Below are 22,232 nucleotides of genomic sequence, written 5' to 3'. Positions count from 1 at the left end.
CTTGATTCCAAACAGGACAGCCAAAACATGCTTCGTAGGCTTCACAGAGGATGAGAGATATATCTAATTCATATCTTATATCTCGAGCTGGTATAAATTGCCCACATATATATCAAAAAGCATCAGCTTCATATTTACACTTTCGCGACAATATTTTAGGTTATTCTAGATTTTTACAAAACACCTTATTGTTGTTTGTCACTAGCGCCATGAGTATTGTTACTATAACTATTACGAAAGCAAACTTTATACCAAAAAAGGTATTTTCTTTTCGTTTTTGTTTATGATGAAACAGAAAATCATGAAATAAACTTTAGAACAAAGAACAAAAAATTTTGTGTAGAGTCGTGTATAAAAGAGTCCGGCTATTCGCGAAGGCGTGCTTATCAGGTCATCGGCTTATGTACTTATAACTATTTCTCTATTCCAAAAGAAAAATGAGCTGAACAGAAATAGTTTTTAAACAGATAAATTGATAAACATGGTCACGTGAATAGACCAAACGTTTTTCATTTCACTGGACCTTCTTTTGAGCACCTTGTTTGACAGTGTAGACTGCATTGAATTTACATTCTGGTGTACTAACGAACCCCGTACGAATATTCCGAATATGTACAGCGATTCCAGAAATATTTAAATGGAAAATAATGCTCCGAGCATACGGAAGGAATAAGTAAACGCGCTTAACGAGTGCAACATTAAAATCGGAATAATACCTCGGAATTATGCAGTTTAGTACTTTTTCATAAAATAACAAAGAAACAACACAGTTGGTGAATGTCACTTCTTCTACAAAGTGGTTAGGGAGGTGATATTCTAAAGCGTCTGCTATGTCATAACCAGGTCGTGTAGAGTTCTAGCGAAATCATTATATCACACCTGCGAAAGTCAGGCTAGCGCCGGATCGTAGAACATCTATATCCGGCAAGGGACTGGCCATTTACGTAACACTCCATTAAATCTTCCACGAGTGTATTGCGGTTACAGCACAATACATTTTCACCATTTACGAAACTTGGCGTCCACACAAAAAGTTAGCGACAAGCAAAAGTCAGAAGCAAGTTGTTATATATATGCTACCAGGTATAGATCGGCGTATGGGAAGATAGGGGTCATTATCATGTTGCGCAAATAATTCTAAGTCTTCTTCATACGTTGTATAGTTATTCCAATTTAAGCATTTTAACTCCATAATTCCATCGTTTATAAAGCTGTTCTCGTTCTATACGAAATCAAGAAGATCTTTTTCCAGAATTCGCAATTTGGCTCTTTACGATGTTTTGCACTGTCGGGTCAAACAATGCCAGGGCAATAAGTTCAGGACTAAGATACCACAGGTGATTTTTCATTTTCTTAATTCCTTTTTGTGATATTTCTTTGTAAATTCTTTAGTATTTCAATGAGTTGTAGGTCTTTTTTTGGTGCTAAACACGCTCTGGGGGCGTTAAACCAAGCTTTACAGTAGACTCGAACGATGAAAACACAAAGTGCTTCTAGGGCCTCTTGTTCTTGGGAAGTCAGCTTAAACTGATCACGGAAAATTTGTACTTTCAGACAGTAAATAGCTTTGCCATCCATCGGACATGTTGTACTGGACCTGGAGAGCACATCTTTTTGGTCAAGATGGCCAACATATATCAATGCCAACTGTAACAGCTCTTTGTAGTCGTCTCTTGGCTGCCATTCCATTAGTTATCTTTGCAGTTCTTCTTTGATATTCTCTACATCTTCTTTGGGTAGTAGTTTCAAAACATTCTCACTTACATCGAACTTGGATTTATCAATCGCCGCTCATTCTTTTTGAAATCTCTTGAATATGTCTGGTTGAGGTCCCGATGTGCACCTAAACAAGCAGTAAAAACCCCTCTCAACAAGACTTTTAAAACGTGGTGTCGGCACGCTGCTCCAGGAGATGGCACGCTCAATTGAGTCTCCCAGTATTTGATGCTGTTGTATCGAACCACATAGCCACGACCGAGCTGGCGAGACCCCATTCCTCTAGACATTCGTACATTGCTAGGGCGTGTTCCTCCCCTGAGCTACTGTCAGTTTCAGGAATGCCCAGGATTTGTTCTTTAGTCCCATGTGATACCAGAACAGCAACCCTTTATTTCTGTTCTGTCTTGAGGATACCTGGTAGTCGTTTTCCATCTCAGTGCACGCAAACAGCCTCCTTTTGGGATATCTTAACTTTGTCTTGAATTTGTTCCATGTATAATGCTTCTGGAGATCTTCAGCCCAAATCTAAACAAAAACTCCGTACGAGTTTTTTTACCTTCTCCCATTCCTCGTATTCTAAATAAAAATTCCTTGTGAGTTTTGTCACTTCTCCCTTTCCTCCTATTCTGAACAATGTTCGAAAAAGCGGAAACCGGTTATGGGAGAAAAGTAGGTATTATGAATGTGAGTGATAGGGAGATTTCTCTGCCTTTACTTACGAGTTTTTTCACTTGTCAATATTCTTTATTTTAAGTCGAACAGTATATCATAAGCAACGGGAGTGCTCTTGGTATATTTGATGCAGCCATCCAGAAATTGCGCAAGGATTTTTTAAGAAGGCTTAAATCGGTTTTGGCATGTGACGAAAGACGAATTCAACTTGACTTGCTCGCCAGAAAATTGCTTTGCTGAATGGAAGTAGGCAACTCCGGCGGATTTGTGTTATCTCGCCGTCTTCTTCTTCTTCTTATGCTCCTCTGTTGATGTTGCTGTGGCACCAATTCATTACTCATTTCAGTGAATACCACATGAAATGCAATACTGTGCATTGTTTATATTTTATTTCTTAATTTCAAGCAACAATAATTAAAGTTTTAAATTTTTTAAACAAAATAAGAAATTCGCAACGAAATTTCAATTGACAAAGCAGCTGACTTCGAAAATTCGAAATTCCTATTCCCCAATTATTATTCTCCCTAGGAGAAAAGAATTGGAGGAATTTTTCCGCGGGAATAAAAAAATCCGCGAGAATAAAATTCCGAGGTGTTTAAGCGACTTAAACTATGCACATTTTTCGTTCGTTTGTTTCAGTAGCCATTGAGTGTGCTTGTAATTCTCAACTGGTTAGTGAAATATTCTAAAGACATAGTTTGAGTTTTTTAATTAAAATCGAGGTTCTTCGGATGGTGTGCTAATACATCAGAGCCCAGTGCTCGCCTCCATATCACACTTTGAAGGGGTTCTTCAAATAGAAGATGAGGTGGCTCATTAGAGCGAAACCTCAGAGTGCCCAACTCTCGCCCCAAATTAAATAAATAGAGGTTTTTCTTCTAGAAAATGGGGTGCCAATACCTCAGAGCCGTCCCGTGCTCGCCTCCAAATCACATTTTAAAGGGTTCTTCAAATAGAGGATGAGGTGGCTCAGTAGAGCGAAGCCTCAGAGCCCCCAGTGCTCGCCCCCACATTAAATAAATAAAAGGTGTACTGATGCTATGCATCCTCCCATGACTTAAACACACCAATAACACTAAAACCACCCAACTTAATAAACTGAATCCCTTAAAATAAACACAAATAAATAAATAAAGGTGTACTGATGCTATGCATCGTCCCATGACTTAAATACACCAATAACACTAAAACTACCCAACTCAATAAATGGAATACATTAAATCAAAAACCCCATAAACTCAATACAGTCCATTAATAATAATAATTTATAAATTTAAAAAAAAAAAGGAATGCTTGGTGGGAGTTGAACCCGCAACCCCGGGCGTTTGGTCGGGTACGTCAGCCACTGTGCCACGACTCATACGCTTACAAGCACATAAAATTACTCATTTATAACTCTTATTAAACTGCTCGCCCTCAATTGCCCAAAGCTTAGACACGAGGGAATAGTTAGAAATGGGCTGCTTATATTCTTTGGGATCCTCTCCGAGAGCTTCTGTACTGTAACCAAAATGATACGAGTAGCCTTCCTATCGGACACCATACAGCGGTCCAGCAACAATGACAATTTCATGGTTAGGACCTCTTTGAAGCCACGCTTGAATCTCTTGGGGGCAGATGGTCCTTCAGATTCTACGTTCATCTCGAGCTCTTCATATGGCGTTTCATGCCCTTCTGACTCTTCTTTTGTCTCGTTGTCCGTGAGCTCCACCGTCTCTGTAAACAATGAGAAGAGACAATGGGGAATATTTTGAATAGTGTGCCACGATTTTCCATTTTTTTTTTTTTTTGGAGGGGAAGAGGGGGTCCTAAAAATCACAAAATTATCATTCGGATCTCCAGGAAACTCTTAGATTATGACAAAATGCCTTTAAATTCCGAAATTTGGTAATATTATAACTAAGTGTTGCACCTGAAATTCACGTCGAACTTGTCGAAGGTACCCAAAGACGCGTATTTTCGTCAAGATTCAGAATCCTTTAGCGGAAACTATATATATTTTTTAATCTTTTTAAAGTTATTCGCGAAAAACCGGTCGGTACGGTTGTCGATTTTTTTCGTTGTTGAAATTAAACAAACGAAAACATTTGAAGGTATTCGTTACATTGTTTGCGAGTTTCCACTCAATTGGTTTTATAACCTTTTTTGTCATTGTTTGCTATTTAAACGCGTACAACTGCTTTTTCGTGTGAATAGTCGCCATAAAACACAAACAAACGCGAATATATTCAATCGAAGTGATAGCAAAGAGGATAAATATAATAAGAGCCACCAGTCTTCTACGAGTGGCGAGTAACGCGCTGGAAAGTAAAAAAAAATTGATGCCTAATGTTTTCTAAGAGGGACATTTTTAATTGTCTCCCATTTAACCATGCCGTGTAGGCACCTTGTGCAACTGTGATTTTTGGAAAGAGAATTAATTAATTAATTAAATACAGTCGGAAAAGTAAACACAAATACCCTACGAATGTATAGAAGACATTTTATGTACATCTCGCCCCAAAAAAACTAGCGACTACTTCGAAGAAAACATTTAGCAAATGGCTACAATTAACGAGTGACGTCTCTTATTAGCTATCATCCGGTGGCAAAATCCTGGAGCCAGATAAATAAATTTGCATGTAAATGCAACAACAACGATTTGATCCAGATAAATCCAGATAGAAGTCTGGTTCAATTTGTGAGCCAGATAATTTGTTAATTACTTCTTTTTAGGTTGGCAACGCGGCCTTTAATATACCTACTTTTTCAAAAATGGATGTCGCTGCTTAGCCTTTCGCCGTATGAGTTAAATGAAAAACAGCGGCGAAATCTGCCTATAATATTTCACGTGTGCGAAAATTTCACGACATCTGCTTCTCAAGTCTCTCAATGATACAAAGCATTCCCGTGAGAATAGAGCGTGAGCCGCAGCTGTAAAACTCACTGAAAGACGGCATATGTCTCTGTCAAAGGCTACAAAATCCTGTCATAAGTCTCAGGTCTCATGCTTATTCATTTCATTCCGTTTACCATATTGATTTTGTAAGCTTTAAATTTTTTTTACATGAAATCGAAAACATCTGGAATTTAAAGCTTATTAAAGAAAAGCGTCGCACTTTTTGGACATAAAATAGGAAAACCTCACAAACTTTAACTTTATAAAAGAAAAACGACACAGGCGAGAATTTTGAATGAAAAATCACGCGATTTTTTATTCCAAATTTTCTATTTTTTGGACATGAAGTTGGAAAATCTCACAAACCTTAGAAAAAAAAGGGTTTTCTCAGACCCTTGCACATTGACGCATCTAATGCCAAGTTTAGATGGAAAGCTTCAAAAGCAACATAGTCTAAAAATATCTCAACTTTTCGACTCGCTTCATATATGTTAAGCTTTGTGTAGATATATTGGTATATGTGGTGCCCTAAATTGAACTTATCTGTAAAGTAAAGCAATGCAACAAAGCGTTCTACGAAAATCCCACATAAAGAGCGGTACGCAGATCACAAGAAAGTAAAAATTCCATATAAAAAACCCTCAAGAAATGCCTTCCTTGTCGTCAATTTTCTTGAGGTAGTACGCAGTTTAAGCGTGGTACGCAGATCACAAGAAAGTAAAAATTCCATATAAAAAACGCTCAAGAAATGCTCAAGAAAATTCCTTGTGGTAAATTTTCTTGAGGTAGTATGCAGTTTACAAGATATTTAGTACGATACTTTACTATTATTTTTTCATCAAATTTACATACGGCAACACCGGTTTCCGCAAGAAATATGTCAAGTGCCATATATTTCTTGAAGAAAAAAAGGTAAACAACTGGAAAAATTAGGTAAGCACATGGTTTTTTAATTTTTCTGCAATAAATAATTATTATTTTATTTCAGAAATGGAAATAAATATTGCTGCAGCACCAAAGCGCGTATTAAATTTCACGGCGGAGGAGAAACGGGCTCTGATAAGGGAAGTGAAAGAGTGGCCCAGGATATGGGATACTTCTGATCCATTGCATTGCAACAAAAATGCAGTGGATCAAGCCTGGGTCCACTTAAGTAGCTCCCTTGTGAAAGAAGGTATGTTAATAAAACTTTTTGTATGTATATTTGTGGTAATTGTTTACTTTAGCTCACAACTGCTATAACTCGTCCAAAAATATCGGGAGAGGAGTCAAAAGACGCGCTTTGCACCCAGGATCACGAATCCGAAGGCGGAAATTCAAAATTTTATGTCGTTTCGGAGATATTTGCAAACAAAATTGAAAATTTTCCTGTGGTTGTTGTTTTGATGATTTTGTAGTACCCACAAGAAAACCTGTGGGTAAAAGTGTTTTGCGCGGATATAGTTTTGGTATCCAAACCCGTGTTGGACCCACCCAACGTAATTTTTTATAAGCGCGGCCGAATGCCGCCAATGCAAAAAGGTGTTCTGCGCAAAAATACTATGGATCTCACCCCCGGTTTCGGAGCGCTCCGGGTCCATTTTTCGGTTTTTTGGATATAACTTTCGACAGAAATGAAATTGAATGAAAGCTATCGCTACCACGCCAGAGCATCCAAGCGGCAAAAGAGTGGCAGTAGCGGCGGCACTGCTTTGGATGAGCCTAAATTTTCAGAGGAAATTGGGAGTTTGCCGGGGAAATGGCATTCTTGCCAAACGTATCAGAAAAACGAAGATAATTTTGCAATCCATTTTTAACTAACTGGCGGCCACCGTGGTGTGATGGTAGCGTGCTCCGCCTATCACACCGTATGCCCTGGGTTCAACTCCCGGGCAAAGCAACATCAAAATTTTAGAAATAAGATTTTTCAATTAGAAGAAAATTTTTCTAAGCGGGGTCGCCCCTCGGCAGTGTTTGGCAAGCACTCCGGGTGTATTTCTGCCATGAGAAGCTCTCAGTGAAAACTCATCTGCTTTGCAGATGCCGTTCGGAGTCGGCATAAAATATGTAGGTTCCGTCCGGCCAATTTGCAGGGAAAATCAAGAGGAGCACGACGCAAATTGGAAGAGAAGCTCGGCCTTAGATCTCGTCGGAGGTTATCGCGCCTTACATTTATTTTTTTATTTTATTTTTAACTAACTTCCCGATGACTTAGAGTCTTGAAACTCAGCACGTAGTTTGAGACTGGGTGACAATTTAATTCATGGAAAACCAAATTCCTTTGGGTGGTGTAGGGATCGAGATAACTGAAAATCTCGTAGAAACATGGTGAATCTTGCGATAGATTTGAAAAATTACTTTTTGTGCATGAGTTGTATGGAAGAAAACAAGGCTGCACAACGAAATATACAAAAAATTTTTCTTCGACAACGAAATCAAAAACAAAATTTTTTCTAAATTCGTTTCGTTGGCTTGAGAAACAAAATCAAAAAATTAGAATTTTTGAGCAATTTTTGTATGGAAAAACATACTCAAACTCTAAAATCATTTTTTTTTTCTTTGATATCAACGAAATGAAACTTTTGAATATCGAATAAAAAATGAAATATTTTTATTTTTTTTATGAAAATAACGTTATTATGCAGGCCTGGATGAAAATAACTAACACTCTCGACAAAAAAAGTTCTAAAAATTCGGGGAAACTTCTAACTTGCACATTCCAAAACTGCATATTCGAAAAATTTTTTGAAATTCGGATTAAAAAAATTCAAATTTTGATAACAATTTTTTCGAAGTTTGATCCATTGTCCTGAATTCTGTGTGTATACTTCAAATATGTTAACATTGTACATGTACTCTCTTGCAGGACATTTACATCTTCATCGAATTTCAGTGAGGAATCAAGCCAATATTTCTTAGATCCCTCAGACGACGTGAACAGCACGCAAATTAATGACAACGATTCCCAATACGACTATGTGAGTAATATCGACAGCAGTATTGCGCATTTGCCACAGCATCACATTCTGCGTTGATGTCTGGCAATATGCACAAACAGCATGACGTTCTATAAATATAAATAAATAAAATATATAAACAGACCTACCATTTTGTATTTACAGAATCCAAAGCGTTCGAAACCGTCTACGTTATCTCAAAGTCCAGAAGTGGGGGCGCTTCAATAAATTTTAAAAAAGCAAGAGGAGTTTTTGGAGGATCGTAAGAAATCCTCATACGCCCAGGCATTATCGACTTTTGACTGGCTGCTAAATAAGCTGCCACGTTCTGTCGGAGATGACATGTGTTTTCACATAAACAGTATCCTTCTACAGAAAGTCGAGTAACACAAATCCAGCCAGACGACAGAATAAATTGGTCTGTACGTCAGTGCACCACCTGTGATCACATATCACATATCGTCCTCATGAAAAATTGTTATAAATTATATTTAAGTAAGCAGGCTATACCGCGCCGTCGAAATTGTAATTCCTTATGTTGGTACGAACAAAAAATTGGTCTACGACATACACTCATTGCCAAATTAATAGGTACAAATTCATCGGTCAACTACACCTTTCAGAATAGTTAATTGAATTTCAGAATTTGTCATTTGGATTAAGAATAGTTTTCTGGATTTCAGAATATGTTAATTTGATTTCAGAATAGGTAATTGCCTATTATGAAATCCAATTATAGTTCTCTGAAATCCAAATAACTATTCTTAAATCCAAATGACAAATTCTGAAATCCAATTACCTATTCTGAAATTCAATTGACGTTTTCTGAATTCAAAATGGAAAAGGCGTAGATTTGCGAATGATTCCTTCTAATTTAAAAATTTTTTTTTTGTAACAACATTAAATTTTTGGTTCGTACGAACATGAGGAACTATAATTTCGACGGCGCGGTATTGGCCCTTATTGAAAGTATACATTTAATGAATTTAATAAGCTCTTAAAGCGTCCAAATATTGAATTCCATTAGTAAACTCTTTTGTTCATATTACCCAATATATTATTAGATAAAAAAATGTTATTTTATGTTTGTTATTGTTTAGGCCCAATGCCTAACTTTTACCTGATTGACGGCGCCCCTCTCTAACGTTTTAATAATATTTCCAGCCACCCACACTCACGCCGCATTTGTGTGCATGCATGCACATGCATGCGTTTCATACACATGCACGTGTGTGTGCAGGTTGTTAGCACCCATGCACGTATATGTGGGGGTGGTTGTATGTGTGGCCTTTCCCCTCCTTAACACCAGAGGACTTTTTCGCGGCTTAGCGGTTGTCATCAACGGGACAACCGGCCTCTCTTTCGATCGGCCAACCGGTTTTCGACGCACTCAGGCCGAACATTGAGCAGGTTTTGTTTCGAAAGTGTATTTCAATTACAATTGCCATTTGTATTGTACCGACTTGGTTGAAGGTCTAGTAAGCTTACTCTTCAAATACACTCTGCTACAAAGGCGGTCTATAGTACACACATAATCGCTTTGGACACTTTGACTTCGGTTATTGAGAGTATCGAAGATAATTGTCTTGCCACAACGAATGTTGATAATGAAGTTTGTGGCAGTTCGGCCACAGGTGTAACTAGTTCCACGCATCATTCACGTCATAACTCTGAGCTGGAGAGCACTATAGTCGATGGCATCAATGATGATAATAAATCGGTTGTGGAAAACATATCCAAATTCTTTAATAGTGTGTTTCATGTTTACGCCTAGGCGCTGGCGGTGGTGTAGCCAATGCAGGCCTAGCGCGCGAGTATCTCCAAAATACAAAAGAGAAAAAGCGTGTGCTCACACAAGGTACGGAACTGTTTAATCAACGACCCGATAAGGGGATACAATACTTGCAAGAGCATGGTATGTTGAGCTCGCAACTCGATCCCATGCCTTGTTTTTGCGTGAGAATCCGGGGCTTGATAAAAAAAAATGATTGGTGAATATACATCGAAGAAAAAGATTGTTGATTCAAAGGTTTTGAAGAATTTTGTGGATTCATTTGATTTTGCTGGTTTGAGAGTGGATCAGGCGCTGCGTTCGTACTTAGAGACGTTCCGTTTGCCGGGCGCCGTTAATTTTCCTTGTACTTGAGCACTTTGCTGATCTTTGGCATAAACCAAACACTGAGACCTTTGCCAACACAGATGCAGCCTTCAGTTTGGCTTATGTCACCATCATGTTAATTATGGATCAATATAACTCGAATGCAAAATGCCTGCATGTGCCAATGACATATGAGGACTTCGCCAAAAACTTACGTGGCCTAAATGGTGGCCATGATTTTGATCAGGAGAGGCTATCAATTATTTTTCAAGCCATTAAAAACGAGGAAAACATCATGCCAGATGAACAAACAGATATGGTACGTGAGAATTATTTGTGGAAGATGCTGTTGCGACGTGGGGTTGGCCCGGATGTGTAGGGCTCAGCCTATGATTTAGAAGTATCCAATATGCTCTGGGGTGCTTCACTAAGTGCTTTAAGCTTAATGTTCGACAAATGCTCAGATAATGGCTATCAACGTATACTGAATGGTTTCACCAAATGCGCTGGCATGGCTGCTCACTACAATTTACAGGCAAATTTCGATGCGATCATATTCACGCTTTGCAAAAATGCCACACTTTCAAATTTATCACAGCCGGAGGCTCTTACCTTAACAATGCCAAGGCACAAGCCGCCATGCGCACTGGTTCATGAGTATGTTTGCGTCAGGCATGCTTAACCAACGATACGATATCATTTCGTTACGATAATCAACGTTAATAAACGAAACGAAGTCATTTCGGCTACTCATGAACAATTTTTTGATATGACTCCTCGCAATGTTCAAAAAAAAAAAAAACTGAATAGAGAAAGTTTTCCAATCACACATGGTGGAATCATACTTGAATCTACTGTGGTTACTGTAGATGATCGAAAGTTTTGAATCATTTTCAATTCAGCTTTCTGAATATTTCTGGCTATCTTACTGATTTAATAATGAGTTTTATGCCAATTTCACAGAGGCGTAATGAAATAGTTCGTCAAGTTTTCTACATTAAGTGCTTTTAAATTCAATCCAGCAGATGACAATACAGAAATGATACGAGAAGAGAACCCCACGAAAAAAAACTCAAATTCTAATCTCTGCGTTTGCGGCAAAAGAAAACACCTTCTCGAAAATAAGCACGTAGCTGGTTAGGTGCAACCTACATGGGTAGTTGCACATTAAGGGTTTTTTTTTTGTTCAGTTATCTAAAGATTTTGGGTGATGGGATAAATTTTCATAAATGCTGTTGGCCGAGTGCAGATGCATTATGTGGCAGATCATGGATCTGCGTTAGGGTTCTGGTGTCCTCGCTCTGGGGAGCGAGTGAATTTGGGGTTTAATTTTTGAAAATTCAAAAATAAGTGTTTTGGGACAGTTGGGGGATCTGCATTAGGATTGTTGGTTGGCCTCGTTCCGGGTGAAGGACAGCTGGGTTTTGAAATTTTGAAAATTTAAAAAGAATATGGGCCGAGTGCCTTTGTTTTCTGTGGCAGACCGAGGGTCTGCGTAAAGGCTTTTCTGGTATACTCGTTATGGAAAAACGAGTGAGTGGGATGGCTTTGGATATTTCGAAAGTAGGGAGGAACGGAGGGATTGTTAGGAGGAGCTCTTGGTCCTCTGGCAATCGATATCCTCCGTGGGAAGAAGGATCAGTTTGACCAAAGGTCGTCGGACTTGACCCTTATCGGTAACGAGGTCGACCACACGTACTCGGTTATCTTCGCCGGGGTATACGTTGACGACTCTACCTAACCTCCATTCGTTGGGAGATAAGTTGTCCTCTTTGAGGACAACGAGATCTTCCACTTGTATATTTTGTTTGGGGTGTTTCCACTTCACACGCTTTTGAAGTTCGGATAAATATTCGGGTTTCCATCGCCGGCAGAAGGCTTGATGGAGGCCTTGAGTTTCTGCCATCTATTTAGCATGGAGGCAGGGCTTTCGTTTGCATCCGGTTCTGGCGGCGCCAGAAGATGGCTGCCCGTGAGGAAATGTCCTGAGGTTAGTGGCTCCAGGCCCGTTGGGTCATTGGACGCCGGGCTGAGAGGCCGTGAATTTAGACATGCCTCGATCCGGCACAAAAGTGTTTGGAACTCCTCCATAGTATCCTTATGGGGAGACGCGACCTTTTTGAAGTGGCTTTTGAAGCTCTTCACTCCCGTTTCCCACAGGCCGCCCATATGTAGAGCGGCGGCGGGGATAAAATGCCAGCTCTATGCTTGATGGCTATACTTTGAGACTGTTTTGTCTCGGCTTTTGGCCAGAAAGGCTTTAAATTCGGATCGTAAAGATCTTGAAGCTCTGACAAAGTTCGTACCGTTGTCGGAGTAGATGTTTTTCGGACATCCTCTTCTCGCGATAAAACGCGAGAAAGCATGGGGTGCTGAAGTCACTAGTGGCCTCTAAGTGCATGGTCTTAGTGGAGAAACAGACAAAAAGGCATACGTAGCCTTTTGACAGACGACATCCCTTACCGCGGTAGCTTTTGATGTCGAAAGGCCCCGCAAAGTCTACCCCGGTATTGGTGAACGCGCGGGTAAAAGTAGTCCGTTCGCAGGGAAGGGTACCCATAAGTTGGGACTGCGCCTGCTTTCGATGAATAATGCAGGTTTTGCAATTGTGGATGATGACTCTGATCATGGTCTTGACATTCGGTATCCAGTATTGGGTTCGGATAAGACGGAGCATGAGCTGGTTCTCGCCATGAAGGGAGTCATGATGAGCCATCATAACTGTAAGGCGAGACAGCCTACAATTGTAAGGCAAGATGATCGGATGACGCTAGTTGTATGACATGTCTTTTGAAGCCCCTAGACGCCCTCTGTTCTAATAATATCATCTTTGTCGATGTATGGGTTGAGTGACAGTATTTCACTCTTTCGATCGATAGGTTCCCTATTTTTCAATTTTAAATATTCTGTATCGTAAAATTGTTTCTGGCAGACTCGTATTAATGCTTGAGTCGTTGCCTTAATCTCATCGGCTGAGATTATACACGACCTTTCGTGGAACATTGCTTTAGTTTTGGGATGCGTTCTTTTATAGAATCTCCTAACATAGGATAGAACTTTCAAAGCCCTGGGCAGATTTTAAAATCGGTCGAGAATATCTATTTGATCTACCTTTGTTGTTGCATATGTTTGTGCCCTCTTCTCCTCAACGGACGTTTTGTATTCGGTCTCTTGTGCTGGCCAGTGGGAATTGTCTTCTTGCAGCCAAGAAGGTCCCTGCCACCACAACGAATTGTTGACCAAATCTGATGCAAGTAGGCCTCTGCTTCCTAAATCCGCTGGATTAGATTCCGAGTCCACGTGAAGCCAGTCTTTGCTACCGACCATATCGATGATCTTAGTGATTCGGTGTGCGACGAAGGTTGACCAGGAACAGGGCGGCTTTCTTATCCATGCTAGTACGATGGTTGAATCCGTCCAGAGGTGAACTTTTGCTGGTCCCAAATAAATGTTTCGGAATATTGATTCCATGATTTCTGCAAGCAGCACGGCGCCGTAGAGTTCTAAACGTGGTAGCGAGATGGTTTTCACTGGAGCTACTCTGGTTTTTGCTAAAAGTAAGTGTATGAAAACCTGATCGTCTCGGAAGCGTCACAGAAGCCGTGGATTTCTATGTGGCCTTCCGGTGAAAAATTTATCCACCGAGGTATCCTAATGTTATCTATTTCGCTATAGTGTTGGGTGAAATTTTCCCACCGTTCTAAGGTAGTTGGGGAGACAGGTTCGTCCCACCCGGTGCCCTCTAACCAGATATTCTGCATTAGTATTTTTGCCACTATGACCATTGGTGCAAGCCAGCCTAAAGGGTCGAAAAGTTTGGCTATAGCGGATAGGATTGCGCGTTTGGTGATGTTCTCGCCATTCTCTGAAGCTCCTGCTGTAAAGTAAAACATGCCTGAGTGCGCGTTCCATCGTATTCCGAGTACCTTCACCGAGCTAGCCTCTTCAAACGCTAAGAAGTCCTCGCTGAGCAGATCCGTTTTGGGGATGTCCTGAAGGATTTCCTCACAATTTGATGTCCACTTGCGCAATGGAAAGCCAGCTGAGTGTAATGCGAATCTCGTTTTTTGCTTTGATAGTTGACGCTATTGTATGTCCTCCAGATAAAACGTCGTCGACATACATACTTTCTCGTAATATACCCGATGCTATTGGGTGGGTATTTTCTACATCATCAGCCAATTGTAGAAGTAACCGTATCGCGAGGTAGGGGGCACAGTTTACACCAAAGGTGACAGTCTTTAGTTCGTAAAGACTGATGGGTTCGTTGGGGGATGTTCGATGGACAATTCTTTGAAATTTGGCATGATTATCGGTCACCCAAATTTGCCTATACATCTTTTCCATGTCACTATTAAAGACAAAGCGGTACAGTCTCCAACGTAGAATTAAAATGGGCAAGTCTGCTTGGAGTACTGGACCTGGGTGGAGTATGTCGTTTAGACTAATGCCATTTGCCGTCGGACTTGACGCGTTGAAGACGACGCGCACCTTGGTAGTGGTACTTTCCGCCTTTACAACGGCGTGGTGGGGCAGGAAATAATTATCCGTATCGCCGGATGGTATATTATTCTTGATTTTTCTCATATGTCCAAGTGTTTCGTATTCTGATAACACCCGAACATACTCTTTCCCTAACTCTTGATTTTTTTTTTTCTTGATTTTTCAGTAATTCAGAAATGAGGGGCATTTCTGAAGAATTGTGAACATGCGCGCTTTAGGGAAGGTACTAATTTAATATTCTCAGGGTAATCCTGCCTGAATGGTAGCGAAACTGTATACCTCCCATTTTCATCACGTTTTGTCGTTTCCTTAAATAACTGTTCACAATACATTTCTTCTTCCTTAAGCATTTTATTTTCAACCTCCCAGAAAGCTTTTAATTGGTTGTCCAACGCAACTTCGTTGTAGAATGACATGATGCTCTTCGTTGGACTCGGTGCTTCGATGCGACCGGTTAGTATCCAACCGAACACTGTCTCTTGGGCCAAAAGTGTATTTAGTACATTCTTTTTCAGACCGCTCAGTATAATTTGTGGATATATGTCTCCTCCAAGTATTAGGTCTACGTCTTCGTTGATGTAGAACCTCTTGTCTGCCAAAACCAAGTCTGGGAATGCCTGCATATTCATGGCGTTGATATGACAGGATGGAAGATTCCCAGTGAGTTTGGCTAGGACTAGAACGGGTGTAGTCAGGCTGAAGCAGGCATCCATTGGTGAACGTAATTCAATTTTGGATGCTTCTTTCACCTGAGCTGACACCGCATTTGTGATGCCTGAAACTTGGGCATGCATTTTCCTCGCTGGCAAATTGATTCTGCGTTTCAGTCTTTCAGTTATAAAGGAACATTCAGACCCTGAATCAATTAATGCCCGCGCAGAGAAGTCGGTACCATTTTGGCGAATGGGTACGCGAGCAGTTCCTAATAGCACGCCTGTGCTGGAATTGGCATGACAGGATTTTACATTCTGTTTTGCAGATTGTCGCGCCTGTGCCGAAGTTGTTGGGATATTATTCGCATCTTTGAAAGGATTGCGCAGAGCAGTTTGCTGAGATGTATCCGCATGCAGGAGCGTGTGGTGGCGAGAGTGGCATTTGGAACAGTTGTAGGAACTGGTGCACTTCGTCATGGTGTGTCCTGGGGATAAACAATTCAGGCAGCCACTTGTGGATTTTATAAATTTAATCCTTTCTACTGGGGTTAACTCGAAAACGCGTGAACAGTTTCGTAATCTGTGCTCAGGGGATTTGCACATTTTACAAATTGATTTTATTGTTTGCTTGGATACTTTTGTTTGAAAAGCACCAAGTCTTTTCGTAGGGGGTTCTGTCGATTGTAGCGACGCGTTTGGTTTTTGCACTTTCGAAGTGGTATGCCCTGTAAAACCAGACACTGTTTCAAGTGTCTGAAACCGATTACACAGGAATTTATCCATATCCTCCCACTTGGATATGTCCATTTTATGGTCTATACTTTGCTCCCAAAGAGCCAGCGTGCTCTCTGGTAACTTGGTTGAGCAGCGATAAGTCAGGATTGCATCCCAATTGGACGTGTCAATTTTATGGCATTTGAGGGACGAAATACAATTATTTATATCATTTTGTAGCTTTTTTATTGAACTGCCACACTAACTTTCTACCTTTTTTAAGTTAAATAAAATTTGTAGTTGTGTGTTAACTAAGATAGGTTTGTTCTCGTATCTTTCACACGAGTTGGCCAGGCCATCTCGAAACCTTCATTTGTGAGAGGGCATTTTTTAACGTTATCTTTTGCTTCACCCTGCGTTTTGTTGTTGAGATGGAATAACTTTTCCACCCCTTTCAAGCTATAATTGTTTATATAAATTGCCGTGAACAGGTCGCGAAAATTTGGCCAAGACAGATAATCCCCTTTAAAAACTTCCGTGTCGCAAGCAGGGAGGCGAATTTTATGCCCATGAGGTTCTTGCTCAGGGTTGACGTTCTTTTCATCCTTCTTGTATTTTTCTGCCTCAGCAGATATAGACGCTGAACATCGCACGTAGATTTCGTATGCCGCCTTTTGCTTCTTTCTGACCGCCATAACGTCATCCGCTGACACCTCATCAGATCCCAATAGCGAATCAAACGCAGACTTTACCTTCTTCCACAAGGACCGCAACTGTTCCTGCTGTATTGCAAGGGTGTGTTTGCTATGGTCGCTTTCCGGAATAAGGCTGTAATCTTTATCAAACTCTGCGATTGACTCTGCTAAACGGATGTAGGTTTCCATTGTTTTATTTACGTTTATTAACGAGAAAATTTCCGATTAGAAAAATAGAACTCTTCAGAGTTAAAATGCCTGCCCAGCCCTAAATAAAAACTATTGAACTTCGAAGTTTATTATTTATTTTTTTTATTGCAGACTTTGTCAGACTAGCGACAACGAAAAGGGTTTATTTTTATGGACTTTTTGTCACAGCAGCGACAACAGCAAAAAGGTTTAATTTACAGACTTTTTGTCTCAGCGGCAACAACAAAAAAGGGGGACCACTCCCCACCTCCACAGATAATGGGTGTATTTTTGAAAAAGTGAAAAAATGCGTGCGATATTCGAAACTAAGGAAAACCTTACCACTGGCGGAGGGATAGACCAGATAATCACAAGGACCGAAGTAAAGGCTAACAAACCAAGTGATTTAACCTTTGAAAATAGAAAAATAAATTGGTGCTCACTAAATAACTTCACTGTTTTCACTTCTTTTTGATTTCAATTTTTCGCGCACTACACGGGTTTTTTCTTTATTTTGCAAAAAAACAACACTGAAAAAAAATTGGCAAGAAATATAAAACTTTTTATTTTTGCTGGAGGAATTGATGTGATGGCTGTGGCTCCGGTGGCTGCTAATATCGTGTATAGTATAAACTTCCAACTTTTTGGTGGTTCTGCTGGGATATGCTGTGGCAAATAAATTCTCGTGGCAAACCTTTGGCAAATTGTGCTGTGTTGTGGACTGTAGATCCATAGGTCGCTGGTTCATATCCGGCTCGAAGGACCAATGTTCTGCCTGAGTGCGTCGTAAACCGGCAGTGGGTAGGCGCACAAGGGTCGATCTCGGGATTGGTGTGCTTCACTCGAAATGAAATAAGCAAAACACAAGAGGGTTTTTCCTCGTTATAATATGATTTAATTCAAGTGAAAAGAAAATGTACAGTGGTTATAAGGTTTCCTTTATGTTGAAAGTGATGACGGTGATCCTCGGCGATGTGTGCTGGTTGGCGGTCGATCGAAGAAGAGGCCGGTTGTCCCGTTGATGACAACCGCTAAGCCGCGAAAAAGTCCTCTGGTGTTAAGGAGGGGAAAGGCCACACATACAACCACCCCCCACATATACGTGCATGGGTGCTGACAACCTGCACACACACACGTGCATGTGTATGAAACGCATGCATGTGCATGCATGCGCACAAATGCGGCGTGAGTGTGGGTGGCTGGAAATATTATTAAAACGTTAGGGAGGGGCGCCGTCAATCAGGTAAAAGTTAGGCATTGGACCTAAACAGTTATAAATTATCCCCCTTATTCATAAAAAATCAAATAGGTTTATTAATGTAATTGGAAATTTGTATGGAAATGTCATTTTAAAAATCTTTATAAACCCTCAATATTTTTTATGAATAAGGGGGTATATTTATTTAATCCCATTATTAATACAAAATATTGAAGGTTTATAAAGCATTTTAAAATGGCATTTCGATACAAATTTCCAATTATAAGAGATTAATAAACCTATTTTATTTTTTTATGGATAAGAGGCGAAGTTTATAGGCGCTTATTGAAAGCATGCCTTTATTATTATTTATTGTATTGTATTATTAATGAGCTCTCCAAGAGTAAATATTGGAGTCTGTTGGTGAAATTTATGATATATTGTGTGCGACATAAATAAAGGACCGATATTCCTTTCAGAAAATCTACATAGCTTAACAAAAGTCAAATTATAAGTTTCCTAGAACAAAGTATCTTTTATTAAGGAAGAACATATACTCAATATAATATATAACTGTTTAGTATATCGAAGGCTGAGTGGAAGATCACCCTGTTTCAAAACATTTAAAAAAAATGCCCTTTCTCAGAAATTGTTTCAAGAACGCCCTATTTTATAGCTTGGTTCCAAAACGCCGTATCTTAGAATGAGTTTACAAAATGTCATATTTGAACGAAAACTAAATACATTTCCAGCTGAGATAGGGCGTTTTTTTGAAACTCATTCTGAGATAGGACGTTCTTGAACCAAGTTTTGAAATACGGCATTTTTGAAACAAGTTCTAATTTAAGGCGTTCGTGAAACAATTTCTGAGAAAGGGCATTTTCGAAAAATGTTTTGAAATACGGTGATGTTCCACTCAGCCGTCGATGTGGTCTTCATAAATAAAAGCAAAATATTGGGGCATATTCATAGTCAGAATTAAGTGGGTACTTAAAGTTAGTTGTAGCTTTTTGACAAAACTTCCAATGGGCTATCTGTCAAAAAAGTTGCAACTAATTTAAAGTATACGCCTCATTGAATTAAGAACTTGCACTTAAGATTTTATTTAACCAAAAGCAACAGAGACTTTTCGGTGCTTTAGTTTTGGCGCACACTGTACATATCGTCACTTGCTTGCCAGAAGCGTGAGTGTGCCATTTGATAAATTTTGATCTAATCAGGCCATTAGATGAACCATTAAATATTCTAGTATATTGTACCAAAATCTCGATTAATATGCATAACAGGAAGGCTGTATAATTTGCATAACAGAAAGGCACTCTAATTTGCAAAATATAGCTAAATCTATAATAGAAGCCACCTAAACAATAGTTGCAAAAGTTACAAAGAATTAATCAAACTTTGAAAAACGGACATCAAAATTTGCACCTTTTTTGGCAGAGGGTCTAGCAAATTTTTGAGTACGCAGTTTTGTAGCCCAATCAATTTCATAATAATGATGTAAATGCTAGAACGACTAAAAAGTTTATCTAATTTTCAGAATTTTTTTTTCTAGAGGCTGTTGAGAAAATTTTTTTTTTTTGAGAAAAATTTTCTTTTGTGTGGAATAAAATGTTCCAACAGCCTCTACAAAAAAGTTCTGAAAATTCAGATAAACTTTTTAGTCGTTCTAGCATTTACACTATTATTTTGAAATTGATTGGGCTACAAAACTTCGTACTCAAAAATTTGCTAGACCCTCTGCCAAAAAAGGTACACATTTTGATGTCCGTTTTTCAAAAGTTTGATTAATTCTTTGTAACTTTTGCAACTTTTGTTTAGGTGGCTTCTATTATAGATTTCGGAGCCACTGTTTGTATGTATATTTATTTTTAGTTTTTAGTGTTTCTTTGTATATACACACTTAGTCTGAAAGTGAAAATTATAGACTGAATAAAAGCCTTCAATCCCATTCTATATTTTATAATGCGATTTTATATTTTTTGTATGACTTTGGGTCCATCAAAGGAAAGTACAGCGTCCAAAACCATTTTAGAAAATAAATCTTTTTGTTGATGAATAAGTTTGGAGGACATTGCTGTGGCAGCGCATTTTTCCAATAAAGCACGTTGTTGTTGCTTTGATTGGCATACTGCGTGGACCCAATTTAGTGCGTATAGCGTCCACAATTGAATGCAAGGCATTGATGTTGGATATGAGTTGAGGTTTACCTTGAGAGCTATCGGTACCCAACATTTTTTACACAAAAACTCATATGTACTCAATACAAGTTCAGGACATTCATATTTATCGACACGCTGTCCGGTGTGGCCCAAATGTTGGAAATATTCATTTGGAACTGTTGAGAAAAAATATGGATCAATGAAAACAAGTAAAAGTGAAAGATTTTGTTTACCATCTGTTGTTACTTTACACATAAGACATTGGAAACGACGACCAGCATCTACAAATTGCATATATGAGCCTTGCAACGATTACATCTAATTGGACCCAATCCACCAAAATTTACAATGGGTGGCTCATATTCACCCTCAACCGTGCGTGCCATTGGTGAGACGGTAAGTGTAATGGACAAAGCTGTTGTTTTTAATAAATCAGCTGATGCAGGTATGCAATACAAAGAGGACCTGCAAAGGAGAAAGATCAATGTAATTGCCAAACAAAACATTAATTTCGAATATCAATACCTAACGTAACGGGGCGAGGAGTTACCCTGATCTTGTACCATATATTTTGTGGTCACCAATGGTGGTAATAAACCCTGTTCATTACTATGCGCTATGTTGATTTTCAATGATAACGCTTGTCGGATTTGGCATCTGATCGGGATCTAAACGGCGTTGGGCTTCATCATACTGTTGCGGCTGTTGATATATACCAGTACCAGGTGCAGGTAGTTGCTAAAGAAAATAATAGAAAAATAATCATCAGCAATATTTGAAATATATTAGTTGTATTAGCATACATTATAACCAGGACGTCCGGGTATTGGGGGTTGACCCGGCATGGGTGGCTGACTAATCATTGGCGCCTGTCCAGATTGTGTTGGTGGCATCATTTGACCCATGTAACCACCTGGTGCACCTGGTTGTTGTAGAGGATAACCGCTGTTGAGGATAACCAGGTTGTGGTGGATAGCCCGGCTGTTGTGGCATTGGCAGATAGCCAGGCTGGGGAGGTTGTTGCTGCTGCTGTAGTGGCATTGCATAACCCGGTTGCTGTTGTGGTATATACCTTGGAATAACTGGATGTGGTGTCATTGCCCCACCTGGTCCAGTAGATGCGGGCGGCATACCTGGAGGACCATGTTGCTCATGGCCACCAAATTGCTGGTGCATACGGTGCTGAGGTGGCATTATATCAGATTGTGACTGCATTAGACCAGACTGTCGTGGCATTGGACCCAGTTGCGGTGGCATTTGCTGTTCACCTGTTTGCTGGTATGGAGATGTAACACAGCCTGCAATTGATGTTGGTGGTGTAGCTGACCAAGCTGAGGACCAGTCTAGAAAAATAACAACATTTATTAGACAGACAATTATTTAAAAATATATATTTGTGTATACTTTCCCCAATAAGGGAAGTGACATTCTTTACATTTCTTTTGTTTAGGTGCTCTTCTTGCTTGTTTCACTATTCACCGTGGATTTTTAAACGTCAAAAACACTTCCATACTACTATTTTTGATGCAAGAAAAAAGGCTAAATTTTTCTTGAGCAATTACTTGTGATCTGCGTACCAACCCTTACAAGAAATTTAGTACGCTACTTTACTACTATTTTCCATCAAATTTGCATACGCCAACACCGGTTTCCGGAAGAAATATGTCAAGTGCCATATATTTCTTGAAAAAAAGGTAAACAAACTGGAAAAATTAAGTAAGCACATGGTTTTTAAATTTTTCTGCAATAAATAATTATTATTTTATATCAGAAATGGAAATAACAATAGCTGAATCACCAAAACGCCAAAAGCGC

General features: G+C 39.5%; 1 protein-coding gene and 1 long non-coding RNA gene across 2 annotated transcripts; one reads left to right on the top strand and one right to left on the bottom strand.

Annotated features, from left to right (window-relative positions):
- The first annotated feature begins 6,096 nt into the window (after positions 1–6,096).
- LOC137246754 (uncharacterized) lies at positions 6,097–9,236 on the top strand. Its single transcript, XR_010951688.1, has 4 exons — positions 6,097–6,202; positions 6,258–6,443; positions 8,115–8,226; positions 8,371–9,236. It is a non-coding gene; the product is annotated as an uncharacterized lncRNA (long non-coding RNA).
- A 10,658-nt stretch (positions 9,237–19,894) lies between these two features.
- On the bottom strand, positions 19,895–21,813 carry LOC137246753 (annexin A7-like). Its single transcript, XM_067777765.1, has 4 exons — positions 21,221–21,813; positions 20,943–21,155; positions 20,651–20,882; positions 19,895–20,593 (listed from the first exon to the last, which is right to left on the bottom strand). Exon 1 carries the CDS (start codon positions 21,672–21,674, stop codon positions 21,273–21,275), a length of 402 nt encoding a protein of 133 aa, XP_067633866.1. The 5' UTR covers positions 21,675–21,813; the 3' UTR covers positions 19,895–20,593; positions 20,651–20,882; positions 20,943–21,155; positions 21,221–21,272.
- Between the last annotated feature and the right edge of the window lie 419 nt (positions 21,814–22,232).

The sequence above is a fragment of the Eurosta solidaginis genome, chromosome 3 (genome assembly GCF_040869045.1).
Source record: "Eurosta solidaginis isolate ZX-2024a chromosome 3, ASM4086904v1, whole genome shotgun sequence".
Classification (NCBI taxonomy): Eukaryota; Metazoa; Arthropoda; class Insecta; order Diptera; family Tephritidae; genus Eurosta; species Eurosta solidaginis.
This window is presented reverse-complemented; position numbering and strand designations above follow the sequence as displayed.